Source organism: Octopus bimaculoides, chromosome 26 (assembly GCF_046866305.1).
Source record: "Octopus bimaculoides isolate indiv1 chromosome 26, ASM4686630v1, whole genome shotgun sequence".
Classification (NCBI taxonomy): domain Eukaryota; kingdom Metazoa; phylum Mollusca; class Cephalopoda; order Octopoda; family Octopodidae; genus Octopus; species Octopus bimaculoides.
Genome location: NC_142953.1, coordinates 16,490,335 through 16,513,460, shown reverse-complemented (window position 1 = coordinate 16,513,460; position 23,126 = coordinate 16,490,335). Strand labels below are relative to the sequence as shown.

Sequence of the window (23,126 nt, the reverse complement as noted above, 5' to 3'; positions counted from 1 at the left end):
TACACGCACACACACACACACACACACACACACACACACACACACACACACACACGCACACATTATTGTCGTCATTTAACATCCTTTTTTTCATGCTCAAGCTGGCAGAATCATTTGAGTGAATCAAAGAGCTTCAACAGATTAACTATGAGGAAACTACTAACAACATTCCTAAGCCACCATCCAAGCTGATACAGATATTGTACCTACCCTGCACATAGGGAAGGACAGGGGCTGATATGAATAGATAACTACTATGAAGTAACAACAGTGGGTCTAGGAGCAAGCAAAAAAACTGTTAAGTGTAATAAAGAAATATGAAGGAATCAAAGTACTTTTTTCCCCCTTATATGTAAGAATACAGAAGAGTACAATTGAATGATGGTGGTGGTAGGAATAATGATTGTGGAAGCAGCTGTGGTTGGGGGGGGGGGGTCACTGTAGAAACAGTTCACAACCGTGTGTGCCCAACACCCTCTGTCGATGACTAACTAGTAACCCACTCTATCATCCACATTACCTTCTCCCTCTTTCTCTCATCCACCTCTCTTTCTCTCATCCACCTCTCTTTCTCTCTCTCCCTTTTATCCCCTCTCTCCCCCCATTATTCGCTCTTAAACACACACAATTACAAAGTAGAAAGGAAGGAGAAGGAACGGAGAGGGAAGTGGAAGGTTAGAGAGGGGTCGCGTTTGTTTCCTTCCCTTGAAGTCCTCTGGTCATTTCAGATTCCCCCCCCCTCTCTCTCTCTCTCTCTCTCTCGTTAAAAACCATTTTATATTGATGGAAATCACATCTGACGGCAATCATAAATGAATTCCAAAGAAAGGAAGTCACTGTCATCAACTTCCATACGACAGACATCCAAAGAAGGAGACAGTGTGTGTGTGTGTGTGTGTGTGTGTGTGTGTGTGTGTGTGTGTGTGTGTGTGGGTGGGTGGGTGGGTGGGTGTGGTTATGGTGCTATTTGTTTTTGATATTAATATTTTCTGGCCAAAGAAATCAATAGCCAGGGAAATCAAAGGAAATCGTTATTTCACAATAACAACAACAATAATTACTATCATTATCAATGTAATTATTATTATTGTTGTTGTTGTTGTAGTTGTTAGTGTTTTGTTGTTGTTACTGTGAACATTTCATAATACGATTAATATGAAGTAATTTGAATAATTAGTATTCATATTAATATTGGTTTCAAATTTTGTCACAGTGCCAGCAGTTTTTAAGGGGAGGGGAAAGTCAATTACATTGACCCAAGTACTTGATTGGTATGTAGTTTTATCAACCCCAAGAGGATGAAAAGCTAAGTTGACCTTGGTGAAATTTAAGCTCAGAAAGTAAAAAGACAGATGAAATACCACTAAGTATTTTAACCAATGTGCTAATCATTCTGCCAGCTTGCCCCTAAGTATTCAAACTGGTTTCAAATTTTGGCACAAGACCAGCAATTTCAAAGGAAGGAGAAATTGATAACATCAATCCCAATGCACATCTGGTACTTATTTTATCAATCCTGTAAGGATGAAAGGCAAATTCAACCTCAGCTGAATTTGAACTCAGAACATAAAGACAAATAAAATGCCACTAAGCATTTTGCTTGGTGTGCTAATGATTCTGCCAGCTTGATGGCTTAAAACCCGAGTATTCATATTAACCCTTTCGATACCAACCCGGCTCGCGTCTGGCTTTGTAATACAAATGTCTTGTTTCTGTAAGTTTTGAATTAAAATCTTTCACCAAACCTTAGTCACAATTTATATTCCTAACACTAGCAGTGCATGCCATCAAAGTGACACTGGGGTAAAATATATGAAGCCCAATATACCCATCATGACTACCCGTCTGATGAGGGTACACTAGGCACATGCATCACAAGCATATGCGCGCAACATGGTGATCTCATATCACGATTAACAGCACATGACCTTGCAAGTGGGGCCCAGTTAGAATTTTCTTCAGGTCGAGTAGCCCATCACGCACAAAAGGTCCCTGAATAAAAGTTGTTTAAGAATGTTGAACAAAACACCCATGTTTCCAAAGGTGAATTATTCAAACCCCAAAGAATTCCTCTCAACACATGGCTATGATGCTCCCCCACTATTTCTGCTCGTGATCAGAGATGTACATATTGTCAGCCACCAAGGGACATGCTCAACTGGTTAAGGTCAAACAACTGACAAGCAAATCTGTGGTATTAAGCAGAATATTTGTTGTAGCTTCATCTTTTATACCAAGACAAAACATGTACATGATAACACTTCCAATCAGTTAAGATCAGAAACCATGAGAGCCATTGCCTGGTACTGCATCAGGGCATTATTATTATTATTATTGTTCAGTAGTTTTATTTTTATAACGTGCTTTCACTTCACTACCGAGCGCAGCTCTGTGCACCTTGGGTATGTGCTGTGGTTTGCTGTGGTGCTCTTATGTTTACTGTATTGAAAGTGTTTTGCGTAGGATGTGTGCAGTGCCCAGTAGTGCAATTTTCTGTATGTTATATATATTTGTAAGTCCTGGTGTTTTTGTTATGTATTTGTCTGAATTTTTTTTTATTATACCTAAGGCACCTACTATGATAGGAATTGTTTCTGTTTTTAGATTCCACATTCGAGTTACCTCTATTTCCAGGTCTTTGTATTTTGAAAGTTTTTCCATTTCTTTTAGAGAAACGTTGTCATCTGCTGGATTATTATTATTATTATTATTATTATTATGATGATGATGATGATGATGATGGTGATGGTGGTGGTGGTGGTGATGATGATGATGATGATGATTATTATTATTATTATTATTATTATTATTATTATTATTATTATTATTATTATTAAGGTGGTGAGCTGGTAGAATTGTTAGCACACCTGACAAAATGCTTAGTGGTATTTTGTCTCTCTTTATGTTCTGAATTCAAATTGTGCTGAGGCCAACGTTGTCTTTCATCCTTTCAGGGTTGATGAAATAAGTACCAGTCAGTCACTGGGGTTGATGTATTCAACTAGCCTCCTCTCACAAAATTTCAGGTCTTGTGCCTATAATAGTGTCTGTAGTAGAAAGGATTATTATTATCATCATCATCATCATCGCAAAATGTTTAGCAGTATTTCATCTTCTGCTATGTTCTGAGTTCAAATTCCATCAAGGTCGACTTTGTCTTTCATTCTTTTGGGATCGATAAATTAAGTACTGGGGTTGATGTAATCGACTATCCCCCTCCCCCCAAATTTCAGGTCTTGTGCCTAGAGCAGAAATGATTATTATTATCATCATGATCAAGGTGGTGAGCTGGCAGAATCGTTAGCGCACTGGACTGGCATTTCACCTGTCTCTACGTTCTGAGTTCAAATTCTGCCAAGATTGATATTGTCTTTCATCTTTTTGGGGTCGATAAAATAAGTACTAGTTGAACACTGGGGTCGATGTAATTGACTCATCCCCACCTCCCCCAGGCTGCCCTTGTGGCAAACATTTGAAATAATTATCATCATCATCATCATCATCATCATAAGGGTAGTGGATTGATAGAATTGTTAGTGTGTTGGACAAAGTGCTTTGTAATATTTGATTTTGCTCTTTACATTCTGAGTTCCAATCCTGCCAAATTCAACTTCACCTTTCATTCCAATTCAGTCGTTAAAATAAAGTAGCAGTCAAGTTGTTGATGATACTCAAAATAGTTAATTATTTTTGAAACTTGTCTTTCTTCTGTTTTATTCTTTGTCAATTAAAAACTTAAGAAGCTAATTGTTCGTCTTCTGTGGTGTCTACCACATTAATATATGCTCTATAATCTCATTAAAATTCCACAAATAGGCCTTAGTCTACACTTTATACTAACTTATTCTAGTTTATTCCAGTTTACTGCCACTTGACATCTCCAATAATTAGCTAGTCTCTAATCAATGTTTACAGTTTCCTGCCACAAACCAATAATAAAATTCCATATAAACAACTAAAACAGTGAGTTGGCAGAATCCTTTGCACATCAGGCAAAAAGCATAGAGAGATTTCTTCTGGCTTGTTATGTTCTGAGTTCAAATTCTGCCAAAATCATCTTTGCCTTTCATCTTTTTGGGGGTCAATAAAATAAAGTACCACTAGTCAAATACTGGGACTGATGTAACTGACTTACCCTTCCCTTCCAAATTGCTGGTCTTGAACCCTGTAATGGACAAGCATCCTGTTCAAGGGCATTGTTGTGTATTTGGTCATCATGAAAACTGGAAAAACTGGCCTTGAAAGCCCTAAGGCTCAGATATATATATATATAAATAAATAAAATAAATTCGCCCTTTTAAAGCCTAGCCAGGCTCATGGGCCCGGTTTCCTGGTTTCAATGACGTATGCGTTCCCCAGCTGGACGGGGCCCAAGTCCATCGCAGCGTTACTCATTTTTGCCAGCTGAGTGGACTGGAGCAACGGGAATTGAAGTGTTTTGCTCAAAGAACACAACGCGTCGCCCGGTCCAAGAATTGAAACCACGAACTTACGATCATGGTGCTGACACCCTAACCACTAAGCCATGTGCCTTCACTTATATATATCATCATCATCATCATCATCATCGTTTAACGTCCGCTTTCCATGCTAGCATGGGTTGGACGATTTGACTGAGGACTGGTGAAACCGGATGGCAACACCAGGCTCCAGTCTGATTTGGCAGAGTTTCTACAGCTGGATGCCCTTCCTAACGCCAACCACTCAGAGAGTGTAGTGGGTGCTTTTACGTGTCACCCGCACGAAAACGGCCACGCTCGAAATGGTGTCTTTTATGTGCCACCCGCACAAGCCAGTCCAGGGGCACTGGCAACGATCTCGCTCGAAAATCCTACAGGAGCCAGTCAGGCGGTACTGGCAACGGCCACGCTCAAAATGGTGCATCTCATGTGCCACCCGCACAAGAACCAGTCCAGGGGCACTGGCAACGATCTTACTTGGCTTGCCGGGTCTTCTCACGCACAGCCCATTTCCAAAGGTCTCGGTCCGTAGTCATCGCCTCGGTGAGGCCCAATGTACGAAGGTCTTGCCTCACCACCTCAGCCCAGGTCTTCCTGGGCCTACCTCTTCCACGGGTTCCCTCAACTGTTAGGGTGTGGCACTTTTTCACACAGCTATCCTCCTCCATTCTCACCACATGTCCATACCAGCGCAATCGTCTCTCTTGCACGCCACAACTGATGCTTCTAATGTTCAGCTTTTCTCTCAAGATACTTACACTCTGACGGGTATTCACATTGACATTACACATCCAACGGAGCATACTGGCTTCATTCCTTGCGAGCTTACGTATGTCCTCAGCAGTTACAGCCCATGTTTCACTGCCATGTAGCATGGTTGTTCGTACGCATGCGTCATACAGTCTGCCTTTTACTCTGAGTGAGAGTCCCTTTGTCGCCAGCAGGGGTAAGAGCTCTCTAAACTTTGCCCAGGCTATTCTTATTCTAGCAGCTACACTTTCAGCGCACCCACCCCCACTACTAACTTGGTCGCCCAGATAGCGGAAGCTATCGACTACCTCTAGTTTTTCACCCTGGAATGAGATAGAAGTTGTTTCCTGTTTGTTTGCAGTCTTTATTGCACCTGAACATCTGCCACAAACAAAAACTAACTTGCTAGTTAACCTGCCTTTGATGTTGCTGCACCTCTTATGTGTCCATAGCTTGCACCGGGTACATCTTATAGAGTTACTACCTACTCCTTTTCTACATACTGAGCAGGGCCATCTACCTGAAGGGGTTTGTGTTTTATCTACCTTCCTACTTATTAGGATTTTGGTTTTAGCTAGGTTGACTCTAAGGCCCTTCAATTCTAGACCTTGCTTCCACACCTGAAACTTCTCCTCTAGTTCTGATAGTGACTCCGCAATTAGGGCAAGGTCATCAGCATAGAGGAGCTCCCAGGGGCAACCTGTCTTGAACTCCTCTGTGATTGCCTGGAGGACTATGGTAAATAATAGGGGGCTGAGGACGGAACCTTGGTGGACCCCTACCTCTACCCGGAATTCATTGCTGTACTCATTTCCAACCCTCACCTTACTGGCCGCATCTCTGTACATGGCTCGCACAGCTCTCACTAGCCATTCTTCTATCCCAAGTTTCCTCATTGACCACCAGATAAGGGATCGGGGGACCCTGTCAAAGGCTTTCTCCATGTCAACGAAAGCCAGGTACAGAGGTTTATCCTTGGCTAGGTATTTCTCTTGCAACTGTCTCACTAGAAATAAGGCATCAGTAGTGCTTTTACCTGGCACGAACCCAAACTGCATCTCATCTAAATTGATTCGCTCCCTAATTAGTTGGGCTATGACCCTCTCTGTAACTTTCATAACCTGATCTAACAGCTTGATGCCTCTGTAATTATTTGTATCTAAAGCGTCCCCTTTACCTTTGTAGCAGTTGACTATGATGCTGCTACACCAGTCATAGGGTATGACTCCTTCGTGTATCACCTGGTTCGTAATACGGGTGACTAGGCTATAGCCAACACTGCCAGATATTTTGAGCATCTCTGCAGTGATTCCTGATGGGCCGGGGGCTTTCCCGGTCTTCATACTCTTAATTGCTTTATCTACCCTGGTACTATCAACTCGGATAGCTGGTCCCTCTATTGGGTCGACATAAGGCAGGCTCTCTTTCTCCCATTCATTCTCTACATAAGGCAGGCTCTCTTTCTCCCATTCATTCTCTTATATATATGTATATATATATATATATATGTATATATATATATATGTATATATATATATATGTATATATATATATATATGTATATATATATATATATATATGTATATATATATATATATGTATATATATATATATATATATGTATATATATATATATATATATGTATATATATATATATATATATATATGTATATATATATATATATATGTATATATATATATATATATATATATATATATATATATATATATATATATATATATATATATCATGGTTTATAATCATTCAAAAGAAAGTAAGAAAATAGAGATATAACATTTAATAAAAATTTATTATCTGCCAAAATCAAACATGGTCCCTTATGGTTGTTTCGGTTAGGCCTGATAGATTAAGTAGTAATTAATAAAATCATTACATTAGGCAAAAATCTCTTCAGATGGGTAGAAAAAAGATATATCATTAGGTTTTTAAGTGTTGTATTTTAGAATCATCACATCAGATTGAATATTATTTTATGGCTAATATTGGTATATGCCCAGATTAGGGGGTTATTGGTTGTTTTAGTGGGTAATAGATAATATGTGAATATAATTAGCGTAATAATGGGTAAATAAATAGAAGTGAATATATACATATATATATATATATATATATATCATCATCATTATCATCATTGTCGTTTAACATCTGTTGTCCATGCTGGCATGTGTTGGATGGTGTGACAAGACCTAGCAAGCTGGTAGGGCTGCACCAGACTCCCGTCTGGTTTGGCATGGCTACTACGGCTGGATGCCCTTCCCAACACCAACCAGTTTACAGAATGTGCTGGGTGCTTTTACATGGTATTGCACAGGTGCTTCTGTGGCCCCACATGGGTGCTTTTACATGATGCTGTACAAGTGCTTTTATGTGCTGCTGCATGGGTGCGTTTGTGTGGCACCACATGGGTGCTTTCATGTGGCACCAGTACAAGTGCTTTACACCACCAGAAGGATCACCCCTTAACACTTCTGCTGTGGCTCTTCTTGAGTACAGCAAGGCACCAGGTATCTTGGTCCTTTGTCATCTTACCTGAAAGTTTCAGCTTCCTGAGGTCGTTCTTCAGTACTTCATCCCATGTTTTCCTGGGTCTCCCACTTCCATGTGTTCTATCCACTTTGAGAGATTGGCTACCTCTTTATGGAGCTGTCGGCATCCATTTGCATCACATGATCAAACCAGCATAGTCTTCTCTCTTGCACACAGCAACCAATTCTTCTTATGCCTAACTTCTCTCTCAGAACACTGGCACTCTGCCGAACTTATACACTTACATTACATATCCAGTGTGGAGCACACTAGCCGCATTCCTTTCTAGCCTTTGCACCTCCTCTGCATTCAGGTCCCAAGTCTCACTACCATGTAGAATTGTTATCCATATACACGCATCATACAATCTTCCTTTTACTCAGACAAAGAAACCTTTCGTGGTCAACAGAGGTAACAGCTCCCTGAATTTTCTCCATTCTATTCTTATTCTAGCTATCTCCATGCATCTTCCCCACATCTAATTTGATTCCCTAGGTAGCATAAATTATCTACTACTTCTAATGAACCACCTAGTTATTTGAGAGAACCAGTTTCCCAAGTCTCTAAAGTTTTTATGGCCTTTATGCATCTTCCACATATGAAAACGACCTTCTCTGATAACCTTCCAATTAACCCACTGCATCTCTTGTATGGCCATTGCTTATACTGGGTACACCATATGGAGTTCCTGTTTATAACTTTTCTACAAATCAAACGGGGCCACCTGCCTGAGTGGGTTAGGGTCCTGTCAGTTTTCTTGCTTACTAGGACCTTAGTCTTAGCTAAGTTAACCTTAAGGCCCTTAGATTCCAGACTTTGCTTCCACAACAGGAATTTTTCGTTTAGCTCTGATATGAAATCTGTTATGAGGGCAAGATTATCGGCATATAGTAGTTTCCAGAGGCTGCTGGTCTTGAATTCCTCTGTTATGGCCTGGAGGACAATGATGAAAAGGAGGGGACTAAGGATTGAGCCTTGATGAACCCCCTTCCTGTACACCAAATTCTTTGCTGAACTTGTGGTTAACTCTCATCTTACTGACAGTGTCTTTGTACATGGCCTTTTAAAATTTTCACCAGACACTCATCTATCCCTAGCTTCATCAGAACCCACTATGTCACACAGCAGGCAACTCTATTAAAAGCTTTCTCTAGATCAATGAATGCCAGGTATAATGGTTTATTCTTAGCTTAGTACTTCCCTAGAAATTGCCTGACTATGAAAACAGTATCAGTTGTGCTCCTTCCTCAAACAAAACCGAACTGCATTTTGTCTAGCCTACTTCTGCTCCTAATCAATTGGGTAACAACTCTCTATAATTTTCATCACCTGGTCCAGAAGTTTGATGCCTCTATAGTTGCTTCTATCTAACATCACCCTCACTCTTGTAGCAGCTAACAGTTATGCTGTTATGCCCATCACTGGGTATTACATCTTCCTGAATGACCTGATTAACTATGTGGATAATCAGCCCGTATCGTATCCTATTTTACTGGATATTTTGAGCATCTCAGCTAAAATTCTGCATGGACCAGGGGCTTTCCCAGTTTTCTTGTTTTTAATAGCTTTATCCACCACATTGCTGTCCACTAGGATAGCCAGTCCCTCTGTTGGGCTCACATGAGGGAGATTCCCCTTTTCCCATTCATTTTCTACATTCAACAGTCTTGTATAGTAACTTTTCCACACCTCTTTCTTGTCCACATCATTAAGTGCAAGCATGCTATTACCCATCTGCTCACACTTCTCTCCTACAATATCCTGATTCTCACTGACACACTGTCTCGTAATCTGAAACACTTCAAGTCTCTGTTCTTCACACTGTAGGACTTTAGCAAAGTTCTTTTCTGCTTCTGCCCTAGCTAAACAGACCTGACGTCTAGCCTCCCCTTTAGCCTTCTGATAAGGTTCTTTGCCACCAACCCCTCTTTTCCACTCTTTCCAGGCCTGTCTTTTCTCTTTTATGGCCTTGTCAATGTCACTGTTCCACCACCATATCACCCTTGGTCTGGCAGGGGCTTTGCTTCAACCACAACTTTTGTCTGTTGCCCTTAGTAGATTGTCCCCATAGGAACAATCTACTATATATATATATATATATATATATATATATATATATATATATATATATATGTATACTGGAGTAAGCACATGAAATGTGCAACAAGGTGGAAAAAAGAGTACTCAAATACCAGAGGTAGAGTAATATGCTTTATTTAAAAGCAGCAGAAATATAACAAAAGACTGTTACTCTGAGTTTCATGTTCCTGTTCATCGGACAGTTTTGTTAGAAAATTTTCTAACAAAACTGTCCGAGGAACGGGAACGTGAAACTCAGAGTAACAGTCTTTTGTTATATTTCTGCTGCTTTTAAATAAAGTATATATATATATATATATATATATTGAAGAAATATGGCAGAACGTTCTAAGTTATTTTTTTGTGCTCATTTGTTGAATTCCATGTCCTGCCGTTGTAAGGCTGTAATTGAAAATAATGGCTATGGAACAGGATACTAATAATAAATTTTTGTTCATTGATCATTTGTGCTGTAAATTTGTGATTAACTCGCATCTTGAATTAATTGTGCATTAAAATTATTCAAATTGTAGAAAGATATATAATGCCTATATCATTCAAAAGAAAAAAATTCTGCATATACTGTAAAAAGTAAAATAATTTTATACAGTTTTGTTTGTTAAAAATAAATTAATGAAGGAACAGAACTGTCATCATCAGTCTTGAACTTAATTTGGTCTGTGTGTCTGTGTGTGTGTATATATATATATATATATATATATATATATATATATATATATATATATATATATATATATATAAGCTATTTTCTCTACATTTGAAGTGAAAACTTATTTTTCCCCTTCTAGATATGAGCCAGTCTTAACATATAATCATTACTGTTACTGTCTAAATTTCTTGTAATTTATTTATCCAGACATCATCATCATCCTCATCATCATTATCAACCTCAGACGTTACTGTCTCAAGTCCTAGGACTCGGAGGGTCAGTTACCCAGTTCCCATGGCATACAAGTGACCGAGATCACAACATTCCCCTTGAACAGGATGCTGGTCCATTGCAAAGTTACCCCTTTACAGTTGAGTAGATAAGAGCAAAATTAAATGGAGTGTTTTGCTTAAGAATACAATGCACTGCCTGGTCTGGGAATCAAAATCATGATTTTGCAATCATGAGTGCAACACCCTAACCCCTAAGCCACAAGCCTAGTGGTTATGTTTTTGTCAATATTTTAAACTGATAACCCCACATATAAACAGACCTCTCCACTCATAACTTTCTCCCTTATTTGTCATATGTGGACAATCATTAACCTCTCCGCTTCTTTCTCTTTAAAATACAATTCTTTTCTTACCACATCTGTCCACTTGTAGTTCGATTCCTTTGCCCAGCTTGTATTATTGCTTCTAATCAGAAATCTTAAGCTAATGTTATTGCCGAGATGATTTCTTATTTTATATTGTTTATAAATGAGGTTGTTCCATTAAACTCTCATTTTTGGAATAGGTGCATCTCATATTGGAACAGGTGCATCTCACTGTTGTTAGGTATTGTCTTGTTAACGAACGAAATTTTGCCATTCTACATTTGCATATATTGAGAAATCTTTCTGAGTTATAGTCCACTTGATCCACATTGGTACACACGTCCGCGCCCCACCATATTTATATATATATATATATTAATTCACAGTCTTGATATAAATGTTATATCCCTCCTTGCTAGACATGAATATATCGATATATCCATATATCCATATATTGATATATTGGTATTGGAATGACATGGTTATACATGACAGTTACAAAATTCATTGATATGCTACATTCACACACTGACACACATGCACACTTACACATGCATATGGTTATTAATTATTTATGAACAGTCCAATGTATAAAGCACATTCTTGGCATTGAGTTTGACTGCACATACATTATTATGCATACATACATATATACATACATAGACACTCGCACAGTCACAAATGTTGACGTACATGCACCAGGACATGTATACACACATATATAGACACATTGGCATTGGTACACAGCACCATGTATGTAACTCAATCTTTCTGTCAGTTTCAATTATGCACGTTCCAGTTATCCATTCGACTGAACAACCAGCTCATATTAATGTGTAGGTGGCTGAGTATTCCAAGAACGCTTCTACCTTAGCCTCATTATCACATACAACTTCTGTGCTGAGACTGTACTCACATAATTATACACACAAGCATAAAAAATGTAATGTGTATGTGTGTGTGTGTGTGTGTGTGTGTGTGTGCATATGTATATATATATTGTATAAAAGATCGTGGGTAAGGCCAAAACAATGCGAAGTAAATGCAAGTTAAATCACAAGAAAACAAATATGTCAATTAATATAGACTTACCTTGTATTCAGTATTTCGGGGTTATGAATCCATCCTCACACACACGCACATTGGCAACATTCGTCAATTTCTTGAGGATGGGGTCATAACCCCGAAATGTTGAATACAAGGTAAGTCTACATTAATTCACATATTTGTTTTCTTGTGATTTAACTTGCATTTACTTCGCATTGTTTTGGCCTTACCCATGATCTTTTATACAATATATATATATATATATATATATATATATACACACATACATACATACATACATACATATATATATATATATATATATATATATATATATATATATATATATATATATATATATATATATATATATATATATAATATATATATATATATATATATATATATATATATATATATATATATATACTCTGCAGACATATTCCTGGAATTAGCGCGCCAAAACGAAGACTTTTGAATTTTACCATTAAGCTGTAATTAGCAGAACCATATACACGCACACCTATGGCGGTGGGCAACTTTGTATGGGGTTCTGATGATTATGGTTCCATTACAAATCAGGCTGAAGAGAAATAGACAGTCGGTAAGATTGTTAAAATTCGAAACCTGTCCCTGTTTAATAATGTTCCTTTTCGGTGATTTTAAATGTCTTGCCTGCTTACGTTTTGGTATCACGCTATATTTCATATTGAGAACAATTTAGGTCTTATTAGACACAAGATGTGATCTATTTCTAGCACATTGAATCTCCACGTTAGTGGTCAACGTCATATATAAAAATATATATATATATATATATATATATATATATATACGTACAGGGTGCAGTGAATAAACTGTTGTCTAAATTATGCTAAAATGAAAATAACACTGACATCTCATTTTAACAGATATATTTACCAAAATTACATAAAAATATCTTGAAATACTAAAGAGTAAATTTATTCAATAAAATCGCCATTGGCTCCAACCACAGACTCCATACAGCTTCAGAATTTCCTGCAACTCTTCTGGACAGTCTCCTTGTTTAAGTTGGTGAATGCTGCCATAATCCTTGCCTTCAGTTTATCTTTAGTGTTACAAGGAGTTTTGTTGGTCTCTCACTCAACTGCATCCTACATATAATCAAGAGGGTTGCAGTGTGGGGAGTTAGGTGGCCAGACGTTAGGAGTGATGTGGTCATAGAAATTGTTTGACAACCATGACTGGGTTCTCCTGCTTGTGTGGCATGGTGCAGAGTCCTGTTGCCAGACATAGGGTCTTCCAGTAGCCACCCTGTTGACCCAGGGCAGCACTACCTCCTTCAGGCACTTGATGTATCCTCTGTGTTGAGTCTGATGTTGTGTGGGAAGATGAATGGAGGCATAACATCAACGTCACTAGTGATCACTCCAGACACCATGATGTTGATTGGATGTTTGATTTTTATCACTCTTGGTGCATGTCCTTAGACTGTACTGTCCCCAGATTAACACCCAAACACTCTGAAATGTTCGTATGAATACCAAGCAGTACAGCATATTACTTCCAAATTTTTGGTAGAGTGCCTTGCCTAGTGGTGCTGTTTTTCTCACAGACGGTACCCAACTGACCCTACTATACCGTGTAGTTGACAAAATCAAAAATAAACAATGCACATGCATGAAATTAAAAATATAAAATGGCAACAATTTTACCCATCGCACCTTGTATGTATATATATATATATATATATATATATATATATATATATATATATATATATATATATATTGTTGTACTTGGGGATGGTCATATTACCAGTTTAGCCAATAAAAACACACGAACTGTATATTTGGTGTTAATTTACTTTATATTACATTAATCTTAATCTTATTTCGGCCAGAGTTCTTTCGTCACACTTCTGTGACCTCATCAGTGGTCCTTTGTTTCCTTCTTTCTTATGTGTGTCTCACCTTGCTAACTATCAGCCATTTTGTATTTTGTATTCCTATTGTATGTGTCTACGCATGCGTGTCTTTCAATGTGTCTGTGTCTTTTGTAAGTGCATGTGTGTATGGGGAGTGTCTGTATCACCTATATTCTCTGTTAATACGTGTTCGTTTGTATTTGTTTTTATTTATTTATTTGTTCATGTGTGTGTGTGTGTGTTTTTTTTTTGTGTTTAATTAAATTTTGTTAACGTATGTAGTATTTAATTCCATTTGTTTATCTATGTATTGTATTATACTTTGTTCATATTATTATTGGTTTATGGGTAACATGTTGTCACATGCTGTGGTTTGTGGTTTGTTAGTGGTGTGTGTTAGTGTTCCATTCTAGTTTCCTATTCAGGCTAGGTTTCTCTTCTATTATGTGTGTAGCTTCAGTAATTTGTCTAAGTGCTGCATCACTGCTATGTGTAGATAAGATTTTAATTTCTATGTTGTTGATTGAGCCTCTATGTTCTTACTCAGCGTGCTGGTACAGAACTGATGAGTTCTTCCCTTCCTTAAGTTCCCTCCAATGTTCGTTTGCCCGCTCCCCTATGCTCCTTGCTGTTTCGCCTACATATGTCATTGTCTTATTTCTGCATCGTCCCTCTGTACATCTTATACTATAGACCACATTTCTGGTTTTGCAGTTCGTTTGTGGGCTAAATCTACATACGATACAGTTCCTATCAGTGCAGGGGGTTCTACTGAAAGGGTATGTTCTACTGATAAGGGATTTAATAGGGTTGCCTGGCCTTTCAACAACCTTAATTCTTAGCTTAAGTTTGTCTAGGGCCCTTCTAAAGCGGTACGCCAGTTCGCCTCTAGGGGTGGTGTCGACGAACATGACGCTCTGGTACTTGTGGCTATCGTACCATGAGCTTGCCTTCCCTATTTTCTTCTTAGTCCTTTCTATGGTGTTCCATGATTTGCTCCTATAGAGTGGGCAAATCCCATTCCTATTGTTGCGTTTGATGGTTTCAAACTTCTTCATAGCTCCTTTGTATACTCTAATCCTTTCTTTATGGCGGTAACCTGAGAACTGCATGCGGTGGACGAAATGTTGTATATGTCTCTTTAATTCTGTAGGGTCGCACATGCAGGAGACATTTTGCATTACTCTGACGAGGTCTGCCATCAATATGTTGAATTTGGCATTGTCCGCAATAGCCGAGTTCCGGTGGATCAGGTATTTGGAGGCCATAGGTTTTGTATAGTGTGAATGGAGGATTCTGGTTTTATTGTTCTTAGTTTCTAGCCAGAGTTCAGTATCTAATACAGGTAATCTATGGTTAGGGTGTTTAGTAGGGTAGTCTATCGTAACTTTAATACTCTGGTGGATGGAGTTAGCTATTTGCTGGATGCTCTCCATAGTCTTAGTTTCTATTTCTATTTCAGGGGTACTCTCTTGTGGGGGTGTCTTTACCACTAAGTTGATATCATCGACATATCGAGAGTACACATTCACGAGTATGGAGTTCTGTGTCAGGCGTTCCTTAAGCCTTCTGTCCCACCATACCATGAAGAGATTGGCCACATCACCAGCGATACTAACACCGATGGCTGCCCCCTCGTCCTGGGCGTATAATTTGTTGTTAAATTTAAAGGTGTGGCCTTTTAGGGTGACCTTTATACTAGCTCCTAGTGCATGTGCGATCATTTTCTTTACCTGGTGGATATTAGTGGGGGTCCGTATGGCTCTGGTCCATGCACTCCATCTCTCTATAGGGGTCTTCCTAGCCATAGAGGTAATTGTGGGTGGTCTACCTCTTAAACGTCTACTAGGGCAGAAATCTCTAAGGTCGTATCTATCTAGATATACATATATATATCTATATATATATATATGTATTGCATACAACGAGAGAGATGTGTGTATTGTAAATAGTCCTGGCATTTATTGGAATATCAATAACTGGATTTTCATATTTGGCTTCTTCCAAACAGTTGTCAAATGATATTATAACAGATATTTTACTTGGAAGTTATTGCAAATTCAGATGTGTAACACCATATAAATCAGGTTGTATCAATGCATATATGCTCCTATACATTGAGTAATCTTTTTGATTCATGTCAGTTCTTATATATGGGAATGTATGTGGTGTGGGTATAGATTCAATATTGATATACCTTCATCACTGTTGATGTTACCAAGTGGTTTCATGCTGAAAACCTTTCGGAAGTGGAAAGGTAAATTAATAATCATCAGACCATTCAGTAACATAAATTGGCTGTTATGAGAATATATTTTTTTGCCATTATAATATGGCTGTTCTATACATCACTTTGTTACTACAGTTTAACCCCAGGAAAATGTATTTTCCAACTGGTTAATGACACACAATCTGTGTCCAATATATTGTGAGTAAGGGAGTGAATCACTTCCCTCCAGCTTGGCAAGACCAGTAGACCATGGTTTCTGGGTTTTTACCCATCATTGATACTGGATGCCTGCTTGCTAAAGATGGCAGCCAATCGTTCTCACTCACAATACATAAACAAAGAAGTGGCAGACAGCCACTGATCTCATAAGGAGTAAAATAGCTAGTTCTAAAATCTCTAGAGATTTTAGAACTAGCTACTTAGCTCATTATGGGAATATTATAGTACATAAATAATCATAAATAATATACCCATTTTGTTATCTGATATATGAGTACCTGCATTTTTCGGTTAATATATATTTTAACACCTGGTCACCAAAACAAACAAAAAAAAAACGTATAAATGTGTAGAAAATGAATATGGAAACAAAAATTTGCACAAAAGAACAGGGGTGGGACTTTAGGAAAATTCACATGATCTAACTTTCAGGAAACTGGATATATATCGATGAAATTTTATAGAAATACCTTTCAAATGGCATAGATTACAATTATAAAGAAATTTGTGGGGAAAATGTTTTCCAAAGAGGTGGGGAGAGGATTTTGGGAAATTCACATGCTCTGTTTTTTTCCCTTCATAACTTTCAGGAAAATGGATATCTTTTAATGAAATTTTACAGAAACACCTTTCAAACAGCATAGATTATGATTATAAAGAAATTTGTGGGGAAAATGTTTTCCAAAGAGGTGGGGAGAAGATTGTCAGAAAGTTCACACAATCCGTTTTTTTCCCCTCATAACCTTCAAGATGTAGTTTAGAATCCAGTCACCAAAACAAAAAAAAAATAGTTTAATAGGTGTAAAAAACAAGTAGAAAACGAATATGAAAACAGCAATTTGTGCAAATGAATGGGGTTTGGGTGAGGAGAGGACTTTTAGAAAATATACATGATCCAATTTTTTCCCTCATAACTTTTAGGAAAATGGATTTCTTTCAATGAAATTTTACAGAAACATCTTTCGAACAGCATAAATTACGATTATAAAGAAATTTGTGCGGAAAATGTTTCTTGAAGGAGTGGGAAGAGGAGTGTTGGAAAGTTAACATGATCCATTTTTTTCCCCTCATAACTTTCAGGATCTAGTTTAGCGCCCGATCAGCAAAACGAGAAAAAAAAAAAAAGTTTAATGGGTGTAAAAAAAACAAACCCTGTAGAAAGTGAATATGAAAACAAAAATTTGCTCAAACGAACAGGGTGTGGGTGAGGAGAGGACATTTGGAAAATTCACATGATCTGAATTTTTTCCCTCATAACTTTCAAGAAAACATTTTCCCCACAAATTTCTTTATAATCATAATCTATGCTGTTTGAAAGGTGTTTCAGTAAAATTTCATTGAAAGATACCCATTTTCCTGAAAGTTATGAGGGAAAAAATCGGATCTTGTGAATTTTCTGAAAGTCCTCTCCCCCACCGCACCCCCGTTCGTTTGCACAATTTTTTCTTTTCTGTTTTCGTTTTCTACACTTTTTTGCGCCTATTAGACTGGTTTTTTTTCATTTTGGTGACTGGATTCTAAACTAAGTCCTGAAAGTTATTAGGGGACAAAAAAAAACACGGATCGTGAACTTTCCAACACTCCTTTCCCCACCCCTTTTACAACTAGTAGGCTGGGTTTTTTTTTGTTTTCATTACTGGGTCTCAAACTGTATGTTGACCCCCAAAAAGTGGTAATTTAAATTTTTACCCCACCTTAATTAAGCGAGGCCGTGTGTGTGTAAGAAAAAAAGAAAAGATTTTCTAACAGCGAAGTATGCTAGGAGTGCTTGTGTGGTAAGTAGCTTGCTTACCAACCACATGGTTCGGGGTTCATTCCCACTGCGTGGCACCTTAGGCAAGTATCTTCTACTATAGGCTCAGGCTGACCAAAGCCTTGTGAGTGGATTTAGTAGACAGAAACTGAAAGAAGCCTGTCGTATATATGTATGTGTGTGAATATGTTTGTGTGTGTATATGTTTGTGTGTCTGTGTTTGTTCCCCCAAACATTGCTTGACAACCGACAGTAGTGTGTTTACATCCCCATAACTTAGCGGTTCGGCAAAAGAGAACGATAGAATAAGTACTAGGCTTACAAAGAATAAGTCCTGGGGTTGATTTGCTCGACTAAAGGTGGTGCTCCAGCATGGCCACAGTCAAATGACTGAAACAAGTAAAAGAGTGAAAGAGAGTATTTAAAATCAATTATCTTCTACATACCTATTTTTTAAACATCACTGTGAATAAATGCTAGAAATGACCTCAGGCTTTCCAATATTTTAAATTATAAACATAAAACAGGGGCAGGGAGTAGGGTTGAAAAAAAATCATAAAGTTTCACATTTTTTTTTATAGCATAAATGTGTTTATGGGAAGAAAAATATTGAAAAACATCAATACATGCAAGAGTGAGAAAGAAATGGGGAGGGTTGTCTTGGGGTGTGCTAGAAATGACAGTCAAATCTCCCTTAAATCCCACTTTTCCTCTGAAAATATTTACAATTTTTTTTTTTACTGAAAAGGCTTCTCCCATAGTTTTTAAGGGCAAAAAATTGGCCAAAATCAGTCTGGAGGAGGGATGGGGTGAGTAAAAAGAATGAACTTATGTGGTCTTCCTGATCTAAAACTCCATTTTTTAAAAACTTTTCTCCCCACCCCCAAAAAATCGGATCGTGTGAATTTTCCGAAAATCCTCTCCCCACCTCTTTGGAAAACATTTCCCCCACAAATTTCTTTATGGCCGTAATCACCATTTGAAAGGTATTTCTATAAAATTTCATTAATATATATCCATTTTCCTGGAAGTAGTGAAGGAGAAATCGGATAGTACTCTTTACTTTCTTACTTGTTTCAGTCATTTGACTGTGGCCATGTTGGAGCACCGCCTTTAGTCGAGCAAATCGACCCCAGGACTTATTCTTTGTAAGCCTTGTACTTATTCTACCAGTCACTTTTGCCGAACCACTATGTTACGGGGACGTAAACACACCAGCATCGGTTGTCAAGCGATGTTTGGGGGAACAAACACAGACACACAAACATACATATATGTCCTCCCCCCACCCATTCGTTTGCACAAATTTTTGTTTTCATATTTGTTTTGTACACATTTTTTTTACACCTATTAGACTGTTTTTTTTTTGTTTTGTTGACCTGATATTAAACTATATATTAACCCATTTTTCTGCCTTATGAAAACTTATTGGGGACACACACATGCACACGCGCACTTACACACACAACACACACACACACACACACACACACACATGCACACAAGACTTGGTTATGGAAACAGTTGACATAAATAGAAAAAAATCAAATTATTAAACAGTTAATATAGAAACAATGAACATGAAAATATTGGACATGTAAGTCATGAACATACCTGTAAAATGTTTGAAAAACAAGCCAGGGCCATGGATCAGGATTGGCTATTCGTGAAAATAATCCATAGATCCCAAATAATGAGTAAAGCTGAAAAAGACACGCGACAATAAGCAAGAATGTTGTGTTGTATGTGAGCCTCATCACACGGTGAAGCATCCTGCTCTGACGAATACGATGTAAACTCAGTGTTGATGGGCTTGAAACCATGAGTTTAGGGTGCCAAGACGTGGCTATCGATAGAGGCGTCTCCAGGCTATCAGCGTCCCGTGATTCCGATGGGTCAACTGAACATTTGCGTTTGTTTTTATGTTTTTTACTTCTAGGACAAGACGTTGGTACTTCTGTATCTGCCATGTAGCCGTTGTCTACCAAATAACTTTCATCACAATCTGTGATGTCTGTTGATGTTGTTGTGTGTGGTAGAATTGCCGAAATATTGCACCAGTTTGACCTGACTGAATTCCTCCTCTCTTTGAATTCTGTTTCATCCAGTGTCTCCTCTAAATAGAGGTCACTGTTGTGAAGCATTGAACAGTTCTCATTCATTAAGTATTGTAAATTCACGAAATCCCCATTTTTTGCATCATTTAACTCCTGACAGGTGGAATCAGCAAGAGTTGTTTCTGTTGCAACCGAGTCCTCAGCTAAGAGCTGGAAGTCAGCTGTCTGAGCCTTCAACAGTAACCGACTGTCCAACAGGGAACCTACTTTAGCACTCATTGTTTTTAGCTCCTTGTTTGTAGCTGGACTGAAAATAGCCAATTCATTTAAATCAGACATGGTAGACTCATCTTCGCTAACGATACTGTAAGTCTGGTTGTCTTCATCAGTGATGCGTATCTGTGGTTTTGTTAAGCGTTGAGTTGTTGCTGACCGTGACAGCATGTTTTCTTGGCTACAAGATCGTTTTGCTAAACTGTAAGAACTCAGCTCTTTCCTGGCCTTCTTAATCTCAGCAACATAATGGGTCAGTTTGAAACCATTGTATATAAATGTGACGCTCAGATAAATGGACCAAATGATGAAGAAAGCATTGGGTAGTAAAAGGAGGAGTCGCAGGTCATGGTGGATCCCTGTTGAAATGTCAACTACAGTGAGACATACAAAGTAAAATGTTGTAACAAATAAAAAGAATTGCTTGTTTACAATTCGTGTTGGTCCTACATCCACCTTGGTGATCCTCAAAATCATTATTTGGACAAGACTATAAGATGTCGTAAGGCATGGATAAGTGATATCAAATAGAAGTTGTCTAAACACAACAGGAAGCAGATTGTTACTTCCGTATGGATCCAGTACAAAATAGCTTCCCCTGAATATACCAATGGCAAAGAGAATGGAAAGAGTGACTCCAAATGTTTTCTTTTTGAGTCTCTTACGTCCACGGAACAACGATAGTATGCAGAAGGTAGAGAGCAGGTAAAAGAGGAGGGCAACTGTATAGACATGGACATTCCAGGACCACCACCAGATGTCTGATACGTTTCGCCAATCGGGTGTGGCAATCAGCGGGATTGTGGATAGAGAGAAGTTGTTAACCCGAGCAACATTGATATCTGTTAAAAACGGCTCCGACATCCACATAACACAGGCCCTTGCATAGGTTTGACAAAACAACTGCTTTAAAAAATGCTACACCAGACTGCTTTATGTATTTGGGATTGATTGGTTGGTTGGTTTCTTTCACTAGCTGTACAGCATCTGCATGAACTTGGTGCAAAAATATGTCTCCGAAGAACCAGTAATAAATCTTATATTATTGGCCACCATAACTGTTTCAATTTGAACTGAGGTTCACGCTCTTCGATTTTCAATTTTAGTTACAAGGAACTTCTGATTGAAATGTTCGCTGATTTGGAAGAGGTTGGAGTTGGAAGCCAAGAAAAGTTCAACCAGACATCTGTTAATTAAAGAAAGAAAAATTGAAATTAATTTAAAATTAAAATATTAAAGAAAGAAAGAAAAAGAGAGAGAAAGAAAAGAAAATGATCAGGAAGGAACATGCACCAGAGGAAAAATCGGATTACACGTAATTAATTTTATATTGATTATGTCTGCTTCTATGAAAATGAATAATTAAACATGAAATCTGTTAGGAAACACTATTGAAATGAGGGGTGACAAAGAGTTAATCTAAAGGGCTGCAAGTTCAGGCTTATATAAAGGACTTCTATAAATGAGTGTGTGTTTGTGTGTGTGTGTATATATATCTACATACATACACACATACTTATATACATACATACACACACATACATACATACCCTCACCACCACACAGACACAGAAAGAAAGTGAATATATAAAAGTGTTGCTGACTTGGTCACAAAAGTAGATCAATCAGTCATTCAAATGATTAATAGATTGATAAATAGATAGATTCAAATCAAACGACTGTATTGTCAACCATTCAAGTACATCCATGTATGTTGATAAGTGTGTGTGTGTGTGTGTGTGTGCGTGCACATTATATATACATTGTTTGGGATGATGGTGTGTGTGTGTGTGTGTATGTGGTTTCCTGTTAGTGGTGATGGTGATGTTGATGTGAGTGTTGGTGATACTGTTATTGGTGTGATGGTGGTGGTTGTTGCAGTGGTGGCAGTCTTCATGTTGTTGGTCGAAGTAAAAAGAAATTACGTTGACCACGCTACAGTAACTTAATACTGTGGTCACGACTTTCACATGTCTGGGAGATAAATTACTGGAAGAGTGTCGGAAGAAGGAGAAGAGATGGAGGGAGTGGTGGGGTTGAAGCCAAGAGATTTCCGGAAAAAGAATGAGAGGGTGTGTGAGGGAGGGAGAGCAGTATTTCTCTGTTAACTCTAGCATCCAGGACTTATGAGGATGGATTTAATATTCGTGAAGATTAAAGTGTAAAGCTGATGTAATTACTACTTTATTGCTCAAATACTGTATAATGTTGCTGTTCTTGTTACTGTAGTTATTCTCATCATTATCTTTGTTTAGCTCTGAATCAGCCTTGATTCAACAGACATCTGTTCAAAGATTTTATATACGTGTGTGTTTGTGTTTATATATATTTATGGCATCATCATCATCATTACATGTATATATATATATTATATATATATATATATATATATATATATGTTAAATCTCTGAACGAGGTGTTAACAGTAACTGCACGATAAAGTGAAGTATATTTGCCATTTAAATGTGGCTGACCCCTAAGGGTGGATGTTACTGTTGCTTTTAGCCCCAGGAGAACATCTCCTCCAGCTGG

The 23,126-nt window shown here is 37.9% G+C and overlaps 1 protein-coding gene across 2 annotated transcripts in view; it reads right to left on the bottom strand.

The window, feature by feature from the left end:
• Positions 1-23,126, bottom strand: part of LOC106877476 (uncharacterized) — a 123,822-nt gene that overhangs the window by 56,894 nt on the left and 43,802 nt on the right. For both annotated transcript variants that reach the window (XM_089342873.1, XM_089342872.1), the window contains exon 2: positions 19,879-21,780. In XM_089342873.1, the coding sequence (XP_089198999.1) occupies positions 19,879-21,464 (1,586 nt within the window). In that variant the 5' untranslated portion in view covers positions 21,465-21,780. The remainder of the gene's footprint in view (positions 1-19,878; positions 21,781-23,126) is intronic.